Source organism: Gorilla gorilla, chromosome 12 (genome assembly GCF_029281585.2).
Source record: "Gorilla gorilla gorilla isolate KB3781 chromosome 12, NHGRI_mGorGor1-v2.1_pri, whole genome shotgun sequence".
Classification (NCBI taxonomy): domain Eukaryota; kingdom Metazoa; phylum Chordata; class Mammalia; order Primates; family Hominidae; genus Gorilla; species Gorilla gorilla.
The window spans coordinates 31,066,752-31,091,830 of record NC_073236.2 but is presented as its reverse complement, the minus strand read 5'-3'; the positions used below and the strand labels follow the sequence as shown (position 1 = coordinate 31,091,830).

Genomic DNA, 25,079 nt, shown 5'->3' with positions numbered 1-25,079 from the left:
ATGGCCACAGTCTGGACAGCGGGCCAGTCACGCTTGACAGTGGGCGTGTTGCCAGCAGGACCCTTTGGGATGTGTCTGAGCCTGGAGGTGAGTGGCACGGGGGCTGGCAAGGCTAGGGTGGAGGCAGGCAGGCTCCACTGTCTGCCGCCTTCACACCTTTCTCCTTCCACATGCATAGATGAGCCCACCAGCCTCAGCACTGACCTCCAAGCCAAGCACGTCCCTGCCTCTGCTGTGGTCTCCAGTGCCATGAACTCAGCCCCTGTCTTGGGCACCAGCCCATCTTCCCTGACCTTCACCTTCACCCTCGGACGCCATTACTCGGAGGACTGCGGTGAGCACTCCCCACACCCCCAGTCCCACCCTCTCCCTGGCTGCCCAGTCCCAGGGGTCTCTGTTGGGCCTGCTGCTTGATGTCTGGCCTCTTCCTCTGGTTTCCGCTTCTCCTGGGGCACCTTGGGAGAGTCACCTCCTGCCCCTGCCCAAAGGGGAGGGCTCTGGGAAGCCCCTGACCTGCTGCCCCGCGGACCCTGAAGCCCGATGCGGGCGGCTTTGCAGGCAGCATCAAGGCTGGCCGCCGCTCCTCCTACCTGCTGGCCATCACCAAGGAGCGCTCCAAGTCCTGCGATGATGGACTCAACACCTTCCGCGACGAGGGCCGGGTTCTGCGTTGAGGCCCTGTCTGGACATGGGGTGGGGTAGCCACAGCCACCCTGGCCAGCTGCTCTGGGGCAGGGCTCTTGGCCCTGAGGGTCCTCTATGCATGGGACAGTGTGCCTCCCCCGCTGGAAGGCTTCTGGGCTTGGGGTTTGGTGGATGACGAGATCGTGAGGTCCCAGCTTTGCTGCCCACATCCCTCACCCTCGACCCTCGCTTTCCAGGTGCCTGCCAAACCGCATACCCAGCCTGCGGTTGCTCCGGAGCTTCTTCACCGACGGGGTGAGCTGCAAGTGTGTGTGCATGCGCAGGAGCGAGGGTGTGGGGAGAGAGGGTGTCAGGGAGGTGGGGCCACAGCCTCGGCATGGGGGTTCCTGCTCCAGCTCCTGCCTTCCCCCTCCTCCCTGCACCCCTCACCCTTGTGTCCACCGCGGGACCCGCCCTCTGCTGTGGGCCCCGACATCCCTGAATGACACCATGCAGCCCCACCCAGGGGCCCCCGTCTGGACTGCCTCTTTCCAGACCCATCCCCCATAGTCACACGACTCACTTCTCCACTGTCTTCGCGGCTTTTTAGGTCTTCCCTGAAATTCCAGCCTCCGCTCCTGACATTTCACGCCTCCCTTCGCTACTCTGTTTTCCTCCTCAGCACGCCTCATGCACAATTGGTGTTTCCCTTCCTCCCTGCCTGGCTCCCCAGCTAGAATAGAAGCTCCCCGAGCTTATACTTGGGGCTTCATTTGTTTCCTTCACTACCTTCAGTCAGTATTTGCATCGCGTCTTGTCTTCATGGGATGGGGTCGGGGTGGACACTGGAAAGGTGTGGCTGGGACACAGGGTTGAGATTGGTGGACAAGTGGAGTTCCCAGCCTCAGGACCTGGGGAGGCAGGATCGGGCCTGTGATAGCCCTGGCTGTTTGTTTGTTTTGAGACAGAGTCTCAGTCTATTGCCCAGTCTGGAGTGCAGTGGCATGATCTTGGCTCACTGCAACCTCCACCTCCTGGGTTCAAGCTATTCTCCTGCCTCAGCCTCCCGAGCAGCTGGGATTACAGGCGTGTGCCACCACGCCTGGGTAATTTTTGTATTTTTAATAGAGACTGGGTTTCACCATGTTGGCCAGACTGGTCTTGAACTCCTGACCTCAGGTGATCCACCCACCTCGGCCTCCCAAAGTGCTGGGATTACAGGCGTGAGCCACCGCACCTGGCCTCAAGTGATCTTCTTGCTTTGGCCTCCCAAAATGCTGGGATTACAGGCATAAGCCATCACACCTGGACATATTGTTGTTTTTAAAATCATATGTATATGTTTTTCATGCATGGTTTTTCTTTCTTTCTTTTTTTTTTTTTTTGAGATGAAGTCTCACTCTATTGCCCAGGCTGGAGTGCAGTGGCGCGATCTCAGCTCACTGCAACCTCCACCTCCTGGGTTCAACCGATTCTCATGCCTCATCCTCCCGAGTAGCCGGGATTATAGGCATGCGCCACCACACCTGGCTAATTTTTGTGTTTTTAGTAGAGATGGGGTTTCACCATGTTGGCAGGCTGATCTTGAACTCCTGACCTCAAGTGATCTGCCTGTCTCAGCCTCCCAAAGTGCTGGGATTACAGGCATGAGCCACCGTGCCCGCCCCACCTTTCCCTGGCTGTTTTTGATTATAGATGGACTGGAAAAGCCATCTTGATGTCAAGCGCTCTGTCTCATTGGTTGGTTGAACACCCCGGTGATATTGGCACCTAGCTTATTTTTTATCACTTCTTCTGCTTACTTAACTCTCCCTTGACTTGCGCCCTCTGGCTGTAGTCCTGTTGACACTGTCACTTCCTCTGTTTAACGCCTCGTGGACATGACTACCTGCTCCACTCACTCAGCCTTTGTTGATGTTCCCACTTCCCCTGTTTATTTAACTCCTTGTTGACACGATCACTTCCTCCATTTCCTTAATTCTTCTAAGTCTATAAAGTTACGGGAGGCTCCGAATTGGCTCCTCTAGCGTGGTGAGGCGTGTGGTCTGCTGACAGGTCATAGCCTTTCCTCCTTTCTGGCTTCTCCTTTATGTATGTCTCATGACCTCAACACAAGTGGTCCAGAGAGGACAAGCAATGCCCATGAGGTCGCACGGCACATCGGGGTGTAGCACAGACATATATCAGGACTGTGTGGCCACAAGTGGTCCTTGGGGTTCCTGAGATGCTGGCATTGTGGGAGCCACCCTAAATTGTCCTCTGTTGTCTCCCTGCAGTCCTTGGATAGCTGGGGCACCTCTGAAGATGCTGACGCTCCTTCTAAGCGACACTCAACCTCTGACCTCTCAGATGCGACCTTCAGCGATATCAGGAGAGAAGGCTGGTTGTATTATAAGCAGATTCTCACCAAGAAGGGGAAGGTAAGATGGGTGGAGGAATGAGGTGGAAGCTGGCTCCAGCAGAACCCTCCAGCCTCTCCTAGGCCTACCCTGACAGCCTCTGGAGCCAGAGAGAACCAGTGTAGGTTGTTGCATGAAGGATGGAGGTTAGATGCTAGGAAGAACTTCCTGGCAGGGGGATTTAAAGAACTTATGTAAAAGAACTTAACAAGAGAGGTGGATTTTGCTGTGGGATGGATCTGATCGAGTCGTGCTTGGAATTCTGGCAAAACCATCCCACAGTGGCCCTGGCTTGATAGGCCATCCTGAAGATGGCCGCTGGGGCTCATGGAAAACAAGGAGCAAGGCCGGGGTGATTTCCGTAGGAGAGTTAAGGCCCAAGAAGACGCAGGCAAGCCAGCAAAGGGCTTAGTGTTCATCCTAAGGGCAACCAAAAGCTCTCGGGGGCTCTTGCCAAGGGAGTTAACAGCTTTAAAATATCCATTTGGCTCCCTGGGAGTGAGTTAGGGAGGGGCCACGCTGGAGGCAAGAAGACCAGTTAGAGCCACCGTGGAGATCCAGGTGAGAGGCAAAGGGGGCTTCGGGGAGTAGTTGGGGAGGGCCTGGGAGGGAACCAGCAGGACTCTGAGAGGAGAAGGGCAGAGCCCCTGGATCCATGGGGTGCAAATCCTGGCCCCAGGCTGCACTGTGGGCTGGAGAAGTGGGAGGAGAGACCACTGCCTTCCCTCCCGGTGATTAGGATGAACCCGGGTTTGACTCTTGACTGCATCACCCATTGCTCTGAGAGCCTGGGTGACTCACCTGGCCGTGACTCAGTGTCCTCGTCTGTAAATGGAGCTAACAGTAATCCCTAGCTCATAAGCCTGTTGCTAAGGATTAAATGAGATGATCTAAGTAAAGGGTTTACCCAGTGCCCGGCACTTGAAGCTGCTGTACTTCTGCTTACTGCTATTTGTTTTCTTTTTTTGAGATGGAGTCTCGCTCTGTTGCCCAGGCTGGAGGGCAGTGGCGCGATCTCGGTTCACTACCACCTCTACCTCCTGGGTTCAAGCAATTCTCCAGCCTCAGCCTCCTAGGTAGCTGGGACTACAGGCACTCACCACCGAACCCAACTACTTTTTTTTTTTTTTGTATTTTTTCAGTAGAGACGGAGTTTCACCATGTTGGTCAGGCTGGTCTCGAACTCCTGACCTCAAATGATCTGTCTGCCTTGGCCTCCCAAAGCGCTGGGATTACAGGCATGAGCCACCGTGCCCAGCCCGCTTACTGCTATTTGAATTTTCTACCCTGCCTTCTGGGGTCTTGGGGGTCCCTGGAAAGAACATAAGCTTTGAAGCAGGCAGACTTTGAGTTCCTATCTGGCCACATATCAAGCACACGGCTTTGGGCACCCCACTTACCTTCCCCGAGTGTCACTTTCTGATCTGTATGATAGGAACAATGTTATCCTACCCCAAGGGCTGCTGTGGACTAACTGAGGGTGAAGTCGAGGCTGGACTGGTGCTCCTCTGTGGAGAATGACTAAGGCCTCCCTGCTCTGGAGCCTCTGTGGAGGTTCTGGGGAGTTAGTGGTGAGGGAGCCAGGGCAGCCCTGCCCTCCTGGGGCTCCTGTCGAGCAGAGAGAACGCATGTGGCATCATGGTTCCAAGTGCACAGACTGCTGTGACACCAGGGTGCAGGGGCGGGTGGGCATGGATAGGGAGGTATCCAGAGGCTGAGACATGAAAGGATGAGAAGCCACAAAACTGGGAGACAGTGGAGGGGCCTGACAGGGAAGATGTCTCCTTAGAGGGTCCTGGGGAGAGGTGGGGAGAGGTGTGCTGGGAGCCAGGGCGAGAGGTGGAAGATGAGCTGGGGAATTGGGCACCTGCCCAGAGTGTGGGGCCTTGATACCCAGGAAGAGCCTGTCCAGGGTTTTTTTATTTTATTTTATTTTATTTTATTTTATTTTATTTTATTTTATTTTATTTTATTTATTTTTTATTTTATTTTATTTTATTTTATTTTATTTATTTTATTTTATTTTATTTTATCTATTTTTGAGACGGAGTTTCACTCTGTTGCCCAGGCTGGAGTTCAGTGGTACGATCTCAGCTCACTGCAACCTCCGCCCCCCAGGTTCAAGCAATTCTCGAGCCTTAGCCACCTGGGTAGCTAGGACTACAGGCACCCACCCAACTAATTTTTGTAGTTTTAGTAGAGACTGGGTTTCACTATGTTGGCCAGGCTGGTCTCGAACTCCTGACCTCAAGTGATCTGCCTGCCTTGGCCTCCCAAAGCGCTTGGATTACAGGCGTGAGCCACCGTGCCCGGTTCTGTCCAGGGTTTTAAATGTGGGCTGGGGCTGGCAGGAGACTGGGGTTATGTCTGTGACAGGAGGAGCCAATCCCATTGCCCTTGTCCAGGTGAGTGAGGCTGGGGGCCCTGACCCAAGGCGGTGGTGTGGGGCCAGATGGAGCGGACACTTTAGAGAGAGATTCCATGGGAAGGACGGCCAGGGCTTGCCAGCTGCTGGGAGGTATGGAAGGAGGAGGAGGCGATAAGGTTCCTGGATTCCTGGCTTGGGCTGAGGGAGGGTGGTGGGTGGTGGGACCCTCCCTGGGCCATGGCACACTGGAGGAGCAGGTTTGGGGAGAGGAAGCCAAGTGGCTCCACTGGGGCTATGTGAGTCTGAGGGCCCTGGGACAGACCTCAGTGGAGATGTCCTGGGGACAGAGGCTCTGAGGGCGTGGTACTAGAGGGAGGCCCACCTGGGGACGGCCTTTGTCTGTCAGCACCGACGAGTTACCTGTGCCTCTGTGCAGGTGCTTGAAGGAAGAAGGCAAGAGACCTGGCTGAGCCTTGAGAGAAGTGGGGGGGCCGGGGAGGCCGACAGAGACCAAAAAGAGCCAGCAAGTTGGCAGCGACCCGTGGGGTGGGAGCCATGAGGCAAGGAGGGACCAGCCACGTGCACTGTGGGAGGAGAGCCACATGTGGGCCAGCCCTTCCAGTCTAACGTGTGAGCCACATGAAGGGTCCTTGTGAGGGTGGCTGGCTCCCCCTGCTGGGGAGCCTGACCCTCAGCTCCTGGGGGCCCTGAGCCCAGTTCAGGGACAGGAGCTGTCCCCTGCCTGCTCACCGGCCAGTTCTGGAGGACCAGGCCTCCAGTCCCTTGCTGGCCAAAACCCGATGTCACTTGTTCCCTTGGTGCCGTGGCCTGGACGTTAGAGGAGAGTCTTCAAGTCAGCCTCAGGCCCTTGGTCCACCCAGGCCGTGGGCACCCTCTCTGTGCTCCCTCTCAGCCCCAGCCTCTTTCAGAGACACGGACTGTTAGGCAGAGGAGGGAAAGGGACAGTGGCTTGTCCCCCCAGCCTCAGCCCCAGCATGGGAGTTGCATACAGCCTTGGTGACCAACTCCCTCACTCATTTACCAGCCGGAGACACTGAGGCCTGGGAGTGCGGTTGACTTGTCCTAGGTCATGCCGCTGGTTTAGCCTCAGAGAGGTGCCCTTGTCACCACCTCACTGTCACATTAAAATTCTCCCTGGAGGGCTCTGCTGTCTCCTACTCTGAATGTCCCTGTCCCCCTCCAGCAGTTCTGTGATGAGCAGGGTTCACAGCTCAGGATCCACACGATGGGAGGACAGATGTGGGCTGTGCCCATCTGCCAGCCACGGGGTCTCTTTGTCTGGTTTGTTCGGAAAGCTGAGGCCTGTGCTGCATGTGGAGCCACCAGCCAGCAGAGAGGAGCTCTTGGTCTGATGGGAGATGGAGCTCCTGCCCTCAGGGTGCTCCAAGGATCATTAATTCATTTATTCAGAAAATATTGATGAGCGCTTGCATGCTGCTGTAGGCCCTGGGATATGGAAATGAGAGGACGGACAAGCTCCCTGTCCCCAGGACAGCCTGAGGCTGCAGTAAGTTCTTGGAAGGGATCAAGCTGATCAGAAGCGGGAGCTGCATTGAGGGAAAAATATGGCCAGAGAAGGCCTCGCTGAGGAGGTGACGTTGGTGATGCTGGAGCTCAGATCTGAAGGGGAAGAAGGAAGCAGCCACATATAGAAGTGACAGAGGGGGGCTTAGGCAGAAGGAACAGCAAGCGGAGAGGCCCTGAGAAAGGAAAGCCTTGGCTCGCTCACCTGCAAGGGCCCCCTGGCTTGATATAATGAGAAAGGTGTGAAGATGAATTTGGAGAAAGGCAGGCACAGACCACAGGAGACCTTAGATTTGATTCTGAGGGTGATGGGATCTCTTGAGAGGATGCTGAGCAGGGGAGAGATGTGATCTCCTTTTCATTCTAACATGATCGCTGCAGCTGCTGCTGGAGAATGGTTGCAGGAGCGAGAGTAGAGACTGGGAAGGTCTGTGCATCCTCCAAGCAAGAGGCGTTGATGGCGTGGAAAGATGTCTTTCCTCTGGCAGGAAAGACAGAGACAGGGGATGTTTTGGAGGCAGGACAGTTGTGACTTCCTGATGGATGGGATGTCAAGGGTGAGGAAAAGTGAGGAGTCAAGGGCAGCTCCCAGGTTTCTGGGCAACTGGATGGATTGACTGGGCTGGAAAAGATGGGGGTAGAGAGTGGAGAAGAGGTCTGATGGTAAGAAATCACATGGCCTGGAAAGTATTGTGCAAAGTGCGCATGGGACCTGCAAATGAAGACACTGAGCAGGGTGGGGGTGCCGGGCTGTGGCTGGGGGAGACGCTGGGCTGGGGAATGGCCATCAGCAGATGGACCTGGTTTAAAGGCACGGCACAGGTGACATCCTTGAGGGAGGTGTGCAGGGAGAGGAGAGGAGGGGAGAGTCAGGACAAAGTTCTGGAGCTCCGCCTCCTTTAGGGCGGGGTCTGTTACCTTCAGCTCTGCTGACATTTTGGGCCAGATAATTCCTTGTTGGGGGAGGCTGTCCTGTGCATTGTGCAATGTTTAGCCGCATCCCTCAGATGCCATAGCACACCCTCCAGCTCCCTCCACACAAATGTCCCGTGGGGACGAGTCTCCTGGCTGTTTAACTACAGGTGTAGAGGGTGGGGGAGGGGAAGTAGAGAAGACTAGGAAGGAGCCAGTGGCATTAGGAAGAAAGCCGGGAACGTGGGGTCTCAGGTGCCGAGACAGGGTCTGGAGAGGGAAGGAGGGGCCGGCTGTGTCAGATGCCGCCGAGGGGTTAAGGCAAGTTGGGGAGAAGCAGCCACTGGCTTTGGCCACATGGCGGTTCTGGGTGTCCCTAAGAGGAGCTTCTGGGCAAGCGGAGTCTTGGGTGGGCGGCAGGAAAGTGGGGAGAACAACCCTCTAAGAGTGCGGACGGCTTCTGAGCAGGTTTGCTGGGATGAGGGGCAGCCTGGGGAGGGGCGTGGGCTGCAAATGGCTTCCCGAGGATTTCATGTACGGAGGGCCATGCTGGGTGTGTGAGCATTGCCACCGCTCGGTGAGTGTTGATGCTGGTGTTTAGAGGGGGAGAGGGTTGGGGTCTGCTGGCGGGCTTTAGGGTGATGGGTAGGGGTGTCTAGGCAGGCGAGGGGCTGAGAAAGCATTGGTGGGCTGTGGGCAGGAGGCTGCCCAGGTCTAGCCGGGTGGAGCAGGGGGCTTCTGGTAGGCAGCGTGGGGTCCATCCCCCGGCTGTCCTCTGTCTGCTACTCTGAGAGCAGTGGGCAGAACTGGCCTCTCACCACTCCTGTCTCCCCCAACCCCGTGTCTCCCTGCAGAAAGCGGGCAGCGGCCTGCGCCAGTGGAAGCGGGTGTACGCCGCGCTGCGGGCGCGCTCGCTCTCGCTGAGCAAGGAGCGGCAGGAGCCCGGGCCAGCGGCGGCGGGGGCTGCAGCGGCCGGCGCAGGTGAACACGAGGCGGCGCCCGTCTGCATCGGCTCCTGCCTCGTGGACATCTCCTACAGCGAGACCAAGAGGAGGCACGTGTTCCGGCTGACCACCGCTGACTTCTGTGAATATCTCTTTCAGGCTGAGGACTGGGATGACATGCTGGGCTGGATCAGAGCGATCTGGGAGAACAGCAGGGCCGAGGGCGAGGTGAGGGCCCGGCCAGCCCAGCAGCCACAGAGGGCGGGTGGGGTGGCCTCTCACCGGCTGTGGACCTGGGATGTCCGCTCTGAGCCTCACTTCCCTCTGCTAGAAAGGGGGACTGACAGCAGTGCACCTCGTGATTGTGTCCCCCTAGGTTTCGGGGTGAGGAGGGTGCAAGGGCAGGGCTCACGGAGGACCTGGCGTCCTCGGGTGCGGGGACCAGCAGTCACCATCCTGACCCTAATGATGACAGGGATTATTGTGACTGTGTTAGGATCGCCTTGAGCAGGCTCTGGTGTGGAGTGGTCAGCTCCAGGCCAGTCTCAGCTTTTCTCAGGAGGCGAGGAAGACAGGGTCCTCCTATGGAGTGTGTTAGGGCATGAGTGTCCCCGCAACAGAACTGCACTGGGCTGGCCTGTCTGCAGGGGGATGAACACATTGACCTTGTGAGGAGGCCGAGAGGCTTGGCCTTTGGCCACAGGTGGGCAGGGGTGGAGCCAAGGGCCTCGGCAGGGATTTTGGGAGAATTTTTTTTTTTTTGAGACAGAGTCTCACTCTGTTGCCCAGGCTGGAGTGCAGTGGCATGATCTCAGCTCACTGCAACCTCCGCCTCCCAGGTTCAAGTGATTCTCCTGCCTTAGCCTCCCGAGTAGCTGGGACTATAGGCACATGCCACCACGCCCGGCTAATTTTTTTTTAGTAGAGACGGGGTTTCACTGTGTTAGCCAGGATGGTCTTGATCTCCTGACCTCGTGATCCTCCCACCTCAGCCTCCCAAAGTGCTGGGATTACAGGTGTGAGCCACTGCGCCCAGCTGAAGAATTTTTTTTTAATGGCACCCATTGTGGTCAGCCGTAGCTACACTCCAGGGACCTAGGTAGGGATTCCTCCCTGTTTACTTCTTTGGCCAAAAACCTGCACAGAAGTGCCTTGAGACACCCACACAAAGTCATGTGGGCGTCCCAGGCCTGGGGTCTCTGCCAAGAGGGCAGTGGGCCTGGGCCTGCTCTGGCCGTGGGAGGGGGTGCTAGTGCATGGCCTCTTGCTGAGGACACATCCTCTCGCTGACCAGGCTCTGCTCTCCCGGGAACAGCTTTCCCCACTGCAGGGAGGAAGGCACCTGGAATTTGGGCCTCCTCCTCTGGGGGCCTGGCTTGGCTGTCCCCAACAAGGCTTAGTCAGGGGTGTCCCAAGTCACCATCACTATGGCATTAGCAGTCCCTCCTGGGGCACCTCCTCCATGCCTGCTCAGCGTCTGCCAGGACGGTGGCGAGTGCTGCATGATTCTGCACCCAGCCCCGAGCCTTCCCTGTTAGGCCCCCATGTTTATTACTGAGGAGACTGAGGCTCAGAGAGGCTAAGAGGCTTCCCCAAGGCCTCAGCTGGTGAGAGGGTGCTGGGGAGTCCAGGCCTGGTCTTTCTAACTCCAGGGTCTGGGCTGTCCACCTCGCAGGTGGACAAGAGGGGAAGCAGGGCTAGGGATGAGCCCTGGGGTGGCTGGCTGTGGGCACTCACATGATCCACTCTCTCCTCTCCTGCTTCAGGACCCCGGCTGTGCCAACCAAGCTCTGATCAGCAAGAAGCTTAATGATTATCGCAAAGTGAGGTGAGGCCCAGCCCTCATGGAGCAGTCTCCTCTGTGGGGGTGGTAGGGGGCTGAAGGCAAAGTATGTCTTCCTGGCCCACCTCCAAGGCTGCCCTCTGCTGGGGGAAGGGGTATCCAGGGTATCCAGGGTCTCCAGGCTGCAGTTAGGCATGGAGACATTGCCTCAGGGTGGAGGGGAGGTCCCGAGGGGCGGGAGGCCAGGGTGGGTGGCCTGCTTGGCCACCGCAAGTGAAGACCTCTCCTCTCCCCCTTTTTCCTACACAGCCATAGCTCTGGGCCCAAAGCTGATTCCTCCCCCAAACGCTCTCGCAGCCTGGGGGGCCTCAAGTCTGAGTTCCTCAAGCAGAGTGCGGCACGTGGCCTCAGGACTCAGGACCTGCCCGCAGGGAGCAAGGGTAGGAAGGTGGCCACTGAGACAGGGTGGTGTGTTGGGACAGAGGGCATTGGGAGGGGAGAGCGTGTGTGTGTGTGCTGGGCTGTGTCTGCTCGTGTGTGTCTGACTGTGTGCCAGGGTTACCGGTATGTCTGTCTGCGTGTGCATGCCTGTGAGGGTCTGGGGGCTCTCAGGGTCTCAGGGGGGAAGGGCCTGGAGCCTGATTCCCCTCCCTGACATCCCTGCTGGGTGGTCCTCTAATCTTTGCTGGTGTCTCTGCAGGGATGAGAGGCCCACCCTTTCCAAGAGCAACCTTTCCCATTTCCCTCACTTTGGCTATTAGAAAGTTCTTACCTGGCTGGGCAAGGTGGCTCACACCTGTAATCCCAGCACTTTGGGAGGCCAAGGCAGGCAGATCACCTGAGGTCAGGGGTTCAAGACCGGCCTGACCAACATGGCGAAACCCCAACTCCACTAAAAATACAAAAGGCCGGGAGCGGTGGCTCACGCCTGTACTCCCAGCACTTTGGGAGGCAGAGGCAGGTGGATCACGAGGTCAGGAGGTCGAGCCCATCCTGGCTAACACGGTAAAACCCCGTCTCTGCTAAAAAACACAAAAAATTAGCCAGGCATGGTGGCAGGCACCTGTAGTCCTAGCTACTCAGGAGGCTGAGGCAGGAGAATGGCATGAACCTGGGAGGCGGAGCTTACATTGAGCCAAGATCACGCCACTGCACTCTAGCCTGGGTGACAGAGCGAGACTCCATCTCAAAAAAAAAAAAATACAATAAAAGTACCTGGGCGTGGTGGTGTGCGCCTGTAATCCCAACTACTTGGGAGGCTGAGACACGAGAATCACTTGAGCCTGGGAGGTGGAGGTTGCAGTGAGCTGAGATCACACCACTGCACTCCAGCCTGGGTGACAGAGCGAGACCCTGTCTCAAAAAAAAAAGAAAAAAAAAAAAGAAAGTTGTTCCCTTGGGCCAGCAGGCATGACGGCTGACACCTATAATCCCAGCATCATTTTGGGAGGCTGAGGATGGAGGATTGCTTGAGGCCAGGAGTTTGAGACCAGCCTGGGTAACATAGCAAGGTCCTATCCCTACAAAATATTTTTTTATATATTATTTATTTATTTAGAGACAGAGTCTTGTTCTGTCACTCAGGCTAGGGTGCAGTGGCATGATCTCAGCTCATTGCAACCTCCACCTCTTGGGTTCAAGCGATTCTTGTGCCTCAGCCTCCCTAGTAACTGGGATTACAGGCGTGCGCCACCCCGCCCGGCTAATTTTTTTTTTTTTTTTTGAGACGGAGTCTTGCTCTGTTGCCCAGGCTGGAGTGCAGTGGCGTGATCTCGGCTCACTGAAAGCTCCACCTCCTGGGTTCACGCTGTTCTCCTGCCTCAGTCTCCTGAGTAGCTGGGACTACAGGCACCCGCCACCATGCCTGGCTAATTTTTTTGTGTTTTTAGCAAAGACAGGGTTTCACCATGTTAGCCAGGATGGTCTCGATCTCCTGACCTTGTGATCCGCCTGCCTCGGCCTCCTGTAGTGCTGGGATTACAGGCGTAAGCCACCGCGCCCGGCCCACACCCGGCTAATTTTTGTATGTTTAGTAGAGACAGGGTTTTGCCATGTTGGCCAGCTGGTCTTGAACTCCTGGCCTCATGTGGTCCTGCCAGCCTCAGCTTCCCAAAGTGCTGGGATTACAAGCATAAGCCACTGTGCCTGGCAAAAAAATTTTTTTTAATTAGCCAGGTGTGGTGGTATGAGCTTATAGTCCCAGCCACTCTGGAGGCTGGGCAGGGAAGATTGCTTGAGCCCAGGAATTTGAGGCTGCATTGAGCTATGATCATACCACTGCACTACAGCCTGAGCGACAGAGACCCTGTCTCTAAAGAAACAAAGTTCTATGGCTTCTGCCTTGTAGTTTTGGCCCATGAGCCACATGGAAGTCCTTGCATTGCTCTGGGCCTCTCCTTTGGGGTAAGCATCCTCCACTTCAGGCCTTTTCTCTTGCCATAAAATGTCCCATCAGCCCTGGGCATCTGGTTTCTTCTCTGATGGAATCCCCATAACTCCATATGTGTGAATGTGGCAGTGAATATGTGTGACCCTACTGGATACTCCAGCTCACTCTGGCTCTGTCTCCCCCACTTCAGATGACAGTGCTGCAGCCATCAAAACCCCCTGGGGCATCAACATCATCAAGAAAAATAAGAAGGCCGCCCGAAGGGCATTTGGGGTCAGGCTGGAGGAGTGCCAGCCAGCCACGGAGAACCAGGTGGGTCTCTGCCACACGCCAGAGCAGGCCCGGCAGGGGGAGACTGAGGCACAGAGGGTCAGAGCAGCAAGGGACATGGAACCAGCTCTTCACCTCATTGTACAAGCACAGCTGGGAAAACAGCCCAGAGAGAGGAAGGCCCCCGCCTGCCCCAGGCCTCCCAGGGAGGGAGCAGCAGGGCTGAGGCTGAGCCCGGCTCCTTCTCAGACCATGGCGAGGCTTTGGTGTTATTTTTAGCTCCCAGACTGGAGGCAGCAAGGGCCTTTTGTTCCCCCCAAGGGTTCCCGGCAGCAGCTCTGGGCCTTGCATTGTCCCCTTCTTGGCCTCCCCAGCTCCTCTGGCCCCTGTCCCCCCTAACACCCCTCCCCTGTGTCCCCAGCATGTCCCCTTAATCGTGGCTGCATGCTGTCACATTGTGGAGGCATGAGGGCTGGAGTCCACAGGCTTTTACCGAGTGCCCGGCAACAATGCAGTGGTGTCCAGCCTACAGGAGCAGCTCAACCGCTGGCCTGGTGACATCAACCTGCACGATGAGGTGGGTGAAGTTGGGGGGGTCTGTGGAAGGGGGATGAGATGGTGTGTGGGTGGTGCTCCGCTTGGAGAGTTCTGTGGTCTATTGTGTTGCATGCATTGTGCCCTATGACATGCCCGGCATTGGTCCAGAACACCAAGATGGGCAAGATGGGACCTGCCCCCACTGGCCAGCATGGGGATGGGCATCACCCCAGGCTGAAGCTGACCAAGTAAATGCAGTCATGGCCTGGGGAGCTCTGAGGCAGAGGCTCACAGATGGCAGTTTTGTCCGAGTGTTTAGGATGAGTAGAGTTCACCAAAGACCGGTGAAAGCCAGGTGAGGGCATTCCAGGCAGCAGAATGGCCTGCACAATGGTGTAGATGTGGAAAGTGTGCCAGGAGTCTACCAGCTTTCTCTGTAGAAAGCAGAAAGTAAATATTTTCTGCTGTAGTTTGCTCTGTTGCATTCCCCCCTTCTCTTCCTCCTCCTTCTCTTCCTAATCCTTTAACAATGTAAAAACCATACTTAGCTCAAGGTCCATCCAGAAGCAGGCTGTGGCTAGATATTGCCTACAGACCATGTTTTACAAACCGCCAGCTTAGAAAAAGGGGAATATATGATGTTTTCTAGAATGGCCAGCAATTTGGGTGGCTGCAACATGGAAAGAGAAGTGGCTGATCAGGCGAGATGAGACCAGCCTGTGAAAGGATCTGCAATCACACTTAAGTGTTTCCAGCAGGGCTGGCGATTCTCAAAGGGTGTTCCACAGAGTCCTAGGGTTCCCCAGAGGGGCATGGGAGGCCAGGGGCAGGTCAGGACCCCGTGTCCTTGCTAGAGCAACCCTGCTTTGCCCTGTCTGTTGTACTGGGTTTTCACGTACAATTTTATTTGCCCAAAGGGGCTCTGATAAAAAAGATATTTTGGAAAACCATGAATGTGGGCAGTGATGTCCCATGAGTCACACACATGAAGGCTCATGGAATACACAAGTCTTCCTGTCCTTGGAGAGTGAGGAGCTGAGACAAGTGTGTGTGAAATTGTGGACAAGAGAAAAAGATGATCTCTCATCAGGGACCACACTGTGATGAGGAAGGACAGGGTGCTCAGGCTGGAGCAGGTGGTGGCTGGAGGATTTGAGTATTGGAGGAATGAATAGGAGGGGGCAGGTGGACAGGAAGCCTTTCGGGGTGTGAGATAATGGCATTTTTCCAAAACCCCAGCAAGGGCCAGGGAGGGCTTGAGGGTTAGCACAGAGAGTAGATCTACCTCCTGGGCTTGGAGGTGGGGAGGGTGAGGCCCCAGGGGGACAGAGAGGGCATTTGATGGCTTCACTGAAGACTTTGACCTTGATCTGATGGACAGTAGGGAGCTTTTGATGGTTCTTAAGCTGGGGAGGCATCGTGAGAACAAAGTTAAAGAAAGAGTAATGCTTCTGCTCATGTCCATTGGATACGAAAGTGGAGGGCAGGGGTCTGGGGAGAAGTCACTGATCTATGGAAGCGCTAAGTGTCGGGAGGACTTGGTGGTCCCGGGGGAAGGGGGAGGATGGGAGCAACCCTAAGAGTTGGCTGCATGAGAGGGAGGAAGGAGGGGCGAGGAAGAGCTGCATGTTTGAGCTGGGGCTGGTGGTATCTTCCCCTGGCAGAAACCAGGGAGTAGGGCAGCATGAGGAGAGGTGGAAGGGAGGGGCCATCTCAGGGAGTGGCTCCATTGGATTTGGGGTGTGGAAAGTCCCTTGCATGGGGCGAGGGCATAAACAGGCACTAGATTGAGCGTGGACTAGAGAGTGGCATGGGTCCTGCTGCAGCTGGGGCATGGGATGACCAAGGGTGGGTCGCAGAACAGCAGGGGCCTCGCTCTGAGTGGGACAGAAGGAGAGGGCCGCTGGTGAGGCTGGGGTGAGGGCAGACACTTCACTCTGGAGGAGCCAGAAAGCACTGGCCAGGGCATTGGGTTTGGCAGCTGGGAGATGAGAGGAGCTCACACCTGAGGGCCAGGAGGTAACGGAGTCGGGTGGGCAGGAGCCGCACTGGATGTGTGTGAGATGAGGGGGCCATGCTGGCAGGCAGCTGGTCCAAGCCAGGGCCAGCCGGGGGCATACAAGGTGTATTGGATGTGTTGTTTTGTCTTGGATATCATTGTGTCATTTGTTGTGGGTCGTGCTGGGAATAAGTGTAGTGGGGGATGAATCTAACCCCTGGTGAGCCTGTGGGGAGTGTATTGTTTATGGGATTGTCTGGCATTAAGCTGTGGATCCATTGTAATGAGCGTGTGTACTGCTGTGCTCTGTCTTTTTGTTGGGGGTATTAGGTCGCTTTCTGGGCCTGAGTTATTCTGACCCATTCCCAGCGAGGCGGCTGTGCCCGACTTGGTTGCAGTGTGGGGTGATGGTGCCCCCTGGAGGACAGAAGGGACAACGACCCGGCCGTTAGTTCTTGTACTCAACAACCATTTATTTTAGAGTAGGGTTTCTCAACCTCACTGGACATTTTGGGAAGAACAATTATTTGTTGTGTGGGGTTGCCCTGTGCATTGGAGGAAATTTGGCATCATCCCTGGCCTCGATCCACTAGATGCAAGTGGCATCTCCCAGTTGGGGAAATCAAAATGATTCCAGACATTGTCAAATGTCCTCTGGGGGTGGAGTGGGAGTTTGGGGGACAAAATGGCCTCCTTCTGTTAGAACTACTGATTTAGGGCCATGTAAGTATCAGGTTAACTGTCCTAGGTGATAGGAGCACAGTGGGAAATGAGACAGACGGGATCCTGGCTCCTCCTGGAGCTTACAGTCCTGCAGGGAGACAGGCATGAACATAGAAACAAAAGCAGAAAATAATGACAAATTGGGTTAAGTGCCATGAAGGAAACAAAGTCAGGGCTGGGGTGCAGGTGACAGGGCAGTGGTGAAGGTGGCTGCTTTAGCTATGAGGGTCAGAGAAGTCCTCTTTGAAGAGTGACTTTTAGGCGGGGATGAGGAGCCAGTTGTGTGGAGGCGGGGAGGAAAGTTCTGGTTGAGGGAACCAGCAGATGCAGAGGACCTGAGACAGGAAGGAGCCAGCACGAATAACTGCTGTGTCACGGATGCTTAAACTGTGCCCAGTGGAGGCAGCAGCTGCCACTCACTGTGTCCCCACAGTGCCTGGGACTTTCTGTGAATGGGGAGGTGTTGGAGCCCACGCGCTGGCAGGAGCAGGGAGGTACTGGGGCCAAGTGTGAGTGTGGGCACAGGACCTCTCTGGGGACTCAGGTCTGCTGCCACCATCCTGATGAGTAGAGAGCTTAGTCTAAGTGGGTCCCAGGGAGGGCCTGGTGGGCTTGATTGGGCTCTGGGGTGAATGATCGTGGAGGTATGGGCATTGGGCTAGGCCTGCCTGTGGCCTGACATCTGACTCCTCCCCCAGCGCTGGCAAGACCTCAATGTGGTCAGCAGCCTGCTCAAGTCCTTCTTCCGAAAGCTGCCTGAGCCTCTTTTCACTGATGGTGAGTAGGAGGTGGAAGTGGGAGTGGGGAGGGGATACCAGTCTGTGCCGCACCCTGACCACTACTTTTGCATTTGGTTTGTTGGTTTTACTCCTTTTTTTTTTTTTTTGGAGACAGTCTTGCTCTGTCGCCCAGGCTGAAGTGCAGTGGTGCAATCACCGCTCATTGCAGCCTCAAGCTACTGGGCTCAAGCGATCCTCCCACCTCAGCCTCCTGAGTAGCTGAGACAGCAGGTGAACACCACCACACCCAGCTAATTTAAAAGTTTTTTTCAGAGATGGGGGGAGTTTCTCACTATGTTGCTCAGACTGGTGTTGCACTCCTGGGCTCAAGCAATCCTCCTGCCTGCCCCAGCCCCACAAAATGCTGGGATTACAGGCATGAGCCACCACGCTGGCTTTTTTTTTTTTTTTTTTAACACAAAAGCTTATTAAAAAAACATAGATTGTACAGATGTGAATAAAGAAAACAGCACAGGACCCTGTGAATCTCCTGCTCCCTTTCACGGGAGGTTGTGGCTAACACTTTCTGAGCATTAGTGTGTGCCAAGCACAAATCCCTAGAGCAACTCCATGAGGAAGGTGCTATTGTCTTCCCTCTACAGATGAGGAAACCAAGGCTCAGAGAGGTTTAATGCCTTGCCCAAGGTCACACAGGTTGTAAATGGCAGAGCCAGGATTCCACCCCAGGCATCGGGCTCCGACGGGCTTTGGCCGTTTGCTGAACTGCTGATTCACAATCTGTTGTGTTTCTCTCCTGGCCCTCTTATATACGTGGCAGAGATACACACGTGCCTGCATGGGGTTTGGAGTTGGATGGGTTCAGGGGTGTGCTGGCAGATGTTTAACATCTGTCTCTGGGGAAAAAAACCCTAATGCCTAGCGTTTTCCAGCTTCCATGGTGTAAATACTCCTACCATGGTGTATTTCAAGCCACCAACATGATGTCACCAACATGGAACTGGGAAGAGAGGCACACAGTCGCTCTCAGGAGCTGGTGTGAGCGGGCTCCAGCACACCGCTGGTTGAGTTGTTTTTAACAAAAGCAGAGTTGTAATTCTGAGATTCATTCGTGTCAGTGCAGAGAGGTCTACCTCATTCTTCTTTTAAATCAGACACAGAATTTCATGGTTTGAATAGACTATAATTTCTTTAAGTACTCCTCTATTGATGGATATTTAGCTTGTCTTCAAATGTTTGCTATCACACAACCTGTTGCAATGGCTTTCCTTGAATAAGTCCTTGCACACCTGGATCTGTGCTCTCTAAGGAGATTCTTAGATGTAGAACTGCTGGGTCAAAGTCCCGGCGAACCTTTCTGAGACCAGTGTCAATTGCACTCTGAGAAAGAGGCCCTGGTTTAGACTCCCACTAACGATGTAGGAGTCTGTCTCTCCACATCCCCAACAGCATTGGATGTTATAACTATTATTGTTATTTGAAGGCCAGGCATGGTGGCTTATGCCTGTGATCCCAGCACTTTGGAAGGCTGAGGCAGGTGGATCACCTGAGGTCAGGAGTTCAAGACCAGCCTGACTGTGGTGAAACCCCGTCTCTACTAAAAATACAAAAATTAGTTGGGTGTGGTGGCGGGTGCCTGTAGTCCCAGCTGCTAGGGAAGCTGAGACAGGAGAATTGCTTGATCCCAGGAGGCAGAGGTTGCAGTGAGCCGAGATTGCACCAAGGCACTTCAGCCTGGGTGACAGAGCCAGACTCCATCTCAAAATAAATGAATAAATAATACAATAAAATAAAAATAAAAATACTATTATTTGACACAGGATCTTGCTCTGTTGCCCAGACTGGAATGCAGTGGCACAATCATGGCTCACTGCAGCCTCAACCTCCTGGGCTCAAGTGATCCTCCCATCTCAGCCTCCTGAGTAGCTGGGACTACAGGTTTGTGCCACCATACCCAGCTAATTAAAAAAAAATTTTTTTTTTGGTAGAGGCAGGGTCTCCCTACATTGCTCAGGCTGGTCTTCAACTCATGGTCTAAAGTGATCATCGCTCCTCGGCCTTTCAAAGTGCTGGGATTTTAGGCTTGAGCCACCTCACCCAGACAGCATTAAATAGTATTAATATTTTAAACTTTTCTAATCAGATAAGGGAAATGGTATCTCATTATTGTTTTTATTTTCATTGCCCTCATTACTAGGGAGATTAAATCTTTTTTCATTAGCATATTGGCTGTTTCTATTTTCTCTGTAATTGCTTGATCAGACAATGTGCCCATTTTTCTGTTGGGTTGTTTATTTTTTTCTTATGTTGATTTGTGGGAGAAAAGCTCTTTGTGTTTTACACATATTAACACTTTGTTAGTTTTCACAAATATTTGCTTTGGCCTGCCATTTGCCTTTTTACTTTGCAGTACAGAAACTGAAAACAAATTTGTTGTTGTTGTTGTTCTGTTTTGTTTTTTGAGACAGAGTTTCACTCTTGTCGCCCAGGCTGGAGTGCAATGGTGTGATCTCGGCTCACTGGAACTTCTGCCTCCTGGGTTCAAGCGATTCTTCTGCCTCAGTCTCCCGAACAGCTGGAATTACAGGTGCCCACCATCATGCCCAGCTAATTTTTGTATTTTTGGTAGAGACGGGGTTTCACCATGTTGGCCAGGCTGGTCTCGAACTCCTGACCTCAGGTGATCCACCCTCCTTGGCCTCCCAAAGTGCTGGGATTACACGCGTGAGCCACCGCGCCCTGCCTAACAATTTTTAATTTTATTTTTATTTAATTTTATTTATTTTTTTGAGAAAGTGTCTCACTCTGTCACCCAGGCTGGAGTGCAGTGGTATGATCTCGGCTCACTGCAACCTCCGCCTCCCGGGTTCAAGCCATTCTCCTGTCTCAGCCTCCCAAGTAGCTGGGATTACAGGCACCTGCCACCATGCCCAGTTAATTTTTATATTTTTAGTAAAGATGAGGTTTTGCCACATTGGCCAGGCTGGTCTTGAACTCCTGACCTCAAGTGATCAGCTGATGCACCTCAGCCTTCCAAAGTGCTGGGATGACAGACGTGAGCCACCGTGCCTGGCTGAAAACAATTGTTTAAAATGTGACCAAAGCTGTTCATCTTTTCTTCATAGATTCTGCATCTCATGTTTAGGATGGCCTTAGGATTATAAAAATATTTTCTTATTTTTTCCCCAGTGCTTTTATAATTTTCACAATTGGCTCTGCCGTGTGATTGCATTTGTGTATTGTGAGCTAGAAATGATCCCCCCCGCCCCCGATGGTAGCCATTTGTCCCGGGGACATCTGTTGAGGCCCCCATCCCTCCCCCCGATTGGAAGTGCTGCCTTTATCATATAATAAATATCCACATGGCCCCCTTCCCCCCTTTCTAGCCTTAACATTGCTCTGCCTTTTCCGCTGTGCCAGCCGGCTTCAGCTGTGCCATCCATTCAGGATGTTTCAGTCCCTGGTAGGGCAGATCCTCCCAGGTTACTCTTTCTTTAAAAACTATTCCTGGCTGTCTTTGTGCATTAGCTCATCCAGATGAATTTCAGAATAGGCTTATCATGTTCCATTTTTTAAAGGTCCCCATGGACTTGTTCTGAAGGGAGTTGGGGGAATCCTTGGTCGAGGCTGTCTGAAGCCCCTCCTCCTCTCCAGGTGCCCTTGTGCCCTTCTCTTCTGACCTGCTGAACCTTGGTGTCCCTGTCCTGGAGATGGGGGCAGGGACCCCTTTTCTGGGATCAGCATGCAGCTCAGACCATATTGCCTCCCAAATGAACACAGCTGGGCTACCCCAGGTCAGGTGCACACCCGAGTGTAGCTGTGGTGAGTGCAGCTGTGGTGAGTGCAGCTGTGGTAAGTGCAGCTGTGGTGGGTGTGTTCACATACACAAGAGGCTGTCGCCCACGCTGGAGCCCCCGAACTGGAGGAGTTCAAAACACAGCCCTCCCAGCAGGGCCCTCGGCCCGGAGAACAGGGGAAGGTGCTGCGCCCACCTCTCTAAAGAGTCTCTGCTGTGTTCTAGACAAATACAACGACTTCATCGAGGCCAACCGCATCGAGGACGTGTGGGAGCGGATGAGGACGCTGCGGAAGCTGGTAAGGAGCGAGAGGTGCTGCCAGGCACGAGGTGGGGCAGCTGCCTGAGCACCTCTGTCCCAGGAGGCAGGGAGTCCGGTGCTGCCCACGACCCCTGTGGCCTTGGAGAAGCCCTGCTCCACTCAGGGCCTCAGTTTCCCCATCCATACAAGAGAACGGGGGGTCAGAGGATAGGTTCCAGACTCCCTGAGGCATGGTAGTGGGAGATCTTTGGGGCATGGTGGTGATGGGGGACAGGGGCAGGCCCTTACAGCCTGTCCCCATGCCCCTCCTCTCTCCTGCTCAGATCCGGGATCTCCCAGGACACTACTATGAAACGCTCAAATTCCTTGTGGACCATCTAAAGACCATTGCTGACCACTCTGAGAAAAACAAGGTGGGTAGGAGTCCCGCATGGAGTCTGGGGGAGGCAAGCACGGACTTACTGTGTGGGGGCCCTCAGCACGCACTGAGCTCCTGCAGGTCCAGTAACTCAGGCCCCTCTAGGCACGCCCTCCTCCTATGACTGCTCCGTCCCCATCCCACTCCTACATGCTGGTCAGTGTTTTCCCCCAGAGAGCCATCTCCTGAGTTTCTGAGGGCTTTCCAGAGGCAGGGAACCCTGGCCCCCCGTATCCGATGCATTGCCATCCTCCGACTTAGCTCAAGTCCCTCGCATTGCATTTTCCTCATCAAACCCCTTATGCCTTCTGGTTCTGCAGTGGGGAAAATGAGGGGAGTGATAGGATTTTTTGTGTTTTTTGTTTGTTTGTTCTTTTGAGATGAAGTCTCACTCTGCTGCTTAGGCTGCAGTGCCTTGGCACGATCTCAGCTCACTGCAACCTTCGCCTCCCGGGTTCAAGCGATTCTCCTGCCTCAGCCTCCCGAGTAGCTGGGATTACAGGCATCTGCAAGTGATCAGATTTTTTCCCAGGCCTAAAATAGCCCCTGGGACCTCCAACATGTTTCCTACTGCAGGGTCTCCCACTGCTGGCACTGACCACTCAGGGCTGCCCTGTATAGGTGTGCAGGTTGGGCACTGCTCATGGCTGCTGAGCCTGGGGATGAAAGGGGCTGAAATCTGGCCTGTGCTCTACTCATCAAGCATTTCCATGCCCATACAAGGGGGTGTCCACCCTTTAAGCTGGGGACTGGTGAGGATGTAGTTGGGGACAGAGGCCTTAGGGGCCAGAGTGAGGGAGGGCTGAGTTCAGGATGTTGACAGTGACCTGCTTTCCCTGCTGCCCAGATAGAACCCCGGAACCTGGCCCTGGTCTTTGGGCCGACAATGGTGAGGACGTCTGAGGACAACATGACAGACATGGTGACCCACATGCCTGACTGCTACAAGATCGTGGAGACACTGATCCAGCACGTAAGCCCCTGTTCTGGGGGGGGTGCCCGGCAGCCCCTGGGGCCCAGGCCATGTTCCTCTGAGCCCCTCGCTCTCGCTCAGCCTGGCGGGGTGTGCCCCAGGAAGGGCTCGGCAGCTTTAGAGCATGCTGCTAGGGTGGTATATACTCCTCCAAAGCCATGGGCTGCATTTCAAGGCAAGGCAGGAATGGATCCTGGAATCCTTGCTGCCCTGGGATGTTGTGTCCCCAGCAGGAGAGTCGAGAGGCCCCCGAGTGTCCAAGATGCCTGGGAAAGGCGGCAGAGGAGGAAGGGCGGGGAAGGTGCTACTGGTGGAGGGCAGAAGGGGCAGCTTCAGAAGGTGGCCCCTGGAGAGGTGTCCTGGCAGACACGAGCAGACGGTGGCCAAGGTCTGGCCTGACATCAGAAGGCCCCGGCTCTAGTGACTTTCCCTGCTGGCCCCACTGAGGTTTTGGGGAGGTAGTGGTGATGTCCATGGTAACAAGGGGTGGATGGGGCAGGGCACAGGGCCTTGGCCTGAGGCAGGATCCTGCACCAGTGCTTGGCATGTACTGGGCTGGCCACCTCCCTTCTCATGGCTTCCTGGATGCCAACAGCCCTTGTCCTGTAGGTTCTTGTTACTGTGCTTGGGCGGAGGAGAACGCAGAGTGGCCAGCAGAGGGCGCAGGAGGCCTTGGTCTTCCAGAGCCCAACCCTAAGGCAGCACTGCCGCCTTCTGGGGCACACACGGATGCCTTTATGAATCATAGATTTTCCATTTCCAATTCTTGTTACAGCCCACAAAGGATGAGAACAGAGCCCCTCCTGCCAGGGGAAATAAGACTGGCAGCTGGTCAGAGGAAGGGAAGCCTCAGTCCCAAGCCCCCTTTAGACACTTCACGGAAGGAAAGCTGGGCCCTATCACCCCCATTTTACAGAGGAGGAAACAGGCTCGGAGACGCAAAGCAACTTGCTCATGGTCACACAGCAGTTTCAAGCGATTCTCCTGCCTCATCCTCCCATGTAGCTGGTACTACAGGCATGCACCACCACACCCAGCTAATTTTTTGTATTTGTAGTAGAGACAGGGTTTCACCATGTTGGCCAGGATGGTCTCGATCTCTTGACCTCGTGATCTGCCCGCCTTGGCCTCCCAAAGTGCTGGGATTGCAGGCATGAGCCACTGTGCCCGGCCTCCAGTGGGGTTTGATATATTTCATAGGAAACATTTCTTTTTTTCAGACAGTCTTGCTCTGTCACCCAGGCTGGAGTGCAGTGGCGCCATCTTGGCTCACTGCAACCTCCGCCTCCCGGGTTCAAGCAATTCTCCTGCCTCAGCTTCCTGAGTAGCTGGGATTACAGACGACTGCCACCACACCCGGCTAATTTTTGTATTATTAGTAGAGACGGGGTTTCACCATGTTTGTCAGGCTGGTCTCGAACCCCTGACCTCGTGATCCACCCGCCTCGGCCTCCCAAAGTGCTGGGATTGCAGGCGTGAGCCACTGCGCCCGGCAGGAAACATTTCTTTGGGAAAACTCCAAATCTATGAGGGCTTAGGTGAAAGGAATAGAGATTTTTTTCCTGCCCTTCTAGTATGGACATGGAGAGGCAGCATGATTGTCACCCTGAACTTAAAGCACAGGCTGAGATTTTGAGTGAAGATTTCTGGAACGATGACAAAGGGGAGGGGATGGAGGGATCCCCCTGCCAGGTGTGCCATTATGAGTGGTATCAGCCAGTCAGCACCAGTGAGCTTCGAGGAAGCCTGTTCTCAGTTAAGGGGCACAGATGCCACTAGCCCCAGGTCCCCATCCTGTGGATGGTGCTCTGTCACTCTGAGCTCAGGGACCTCCTAATCCACTCAATGATCAAACAGTCAGAAAATGCCCAGGGGGGCCCAGAGAGGATGTGCAGACAGTGAAGGAGAGAAGCCGAGGGCTTCCCCGACCACTACACGTCAAGTAGCACCTGCCTCCTCTCCATCAGGAACCTGAGCTCTGAAGGCAGTCAGATCACGCTCAAATCTTGGCCAGAGTCAGCCTTCCCCACTGATAGCACAGAGGTAATAATATCTATTGTCTGGGTTATTAGAAGATTAATGGACTCTTCATAAATGGTAGCAATTAGTATTATAAAACATTAATAAAGCATGGCTATTGGGAGGGATAAGTTCTGGTTTTTCTTTTTTTTTTTTTTTTTGAGATGGAGTCTCTGTCACCCAGGCTGGAGTGCAGTGGCACGATCTCGGCTCACTGCAAGCTCCGCCTCCCAGTTTCACACGGTTCTCCTGCCTCAGCCTCCCAAGTAGCTGGGACTACAGGCGCCCGCCACCACGCCCAGCTAATTTTTTTGTATTTTCAGTAGAGACAGGGTTTCACTGTGTTAGCCAGGATGGTCTCGATCTCCTGACCTCGTGATC

At 54.5% G+C, this 25,079-nt stretch overlaps 1 protein-coding gene across 1 annotated transcript; it reads left to right on the top strand.

Moving 5' to 3' along the window:
- LOC115933558 (rho GTPase-activating protein 23-like) lies at positions 1-24,458 on the top strand. The gene is given in 14 exon segments (XM_063695464.1): positions 1-334; positions 559-667; positions 879-939; positions 2,901-3,044; positions 8,703-9,020; positions 10,559-10,620; positions 10,885-11,015; positions 13,155-13,276; positions 13,656-13,811; positions 17,192-17,270; positions 21,252-21,325; positions 21,612-21,701; positions 22,554-22,689; positions 24,322-24,458. Coding segments are annotated over 14 exon segments (1,953 nt in total).
- The last annotated feature ends 621 nt before the right edge of the window (positions 24,459-25,079 follow it).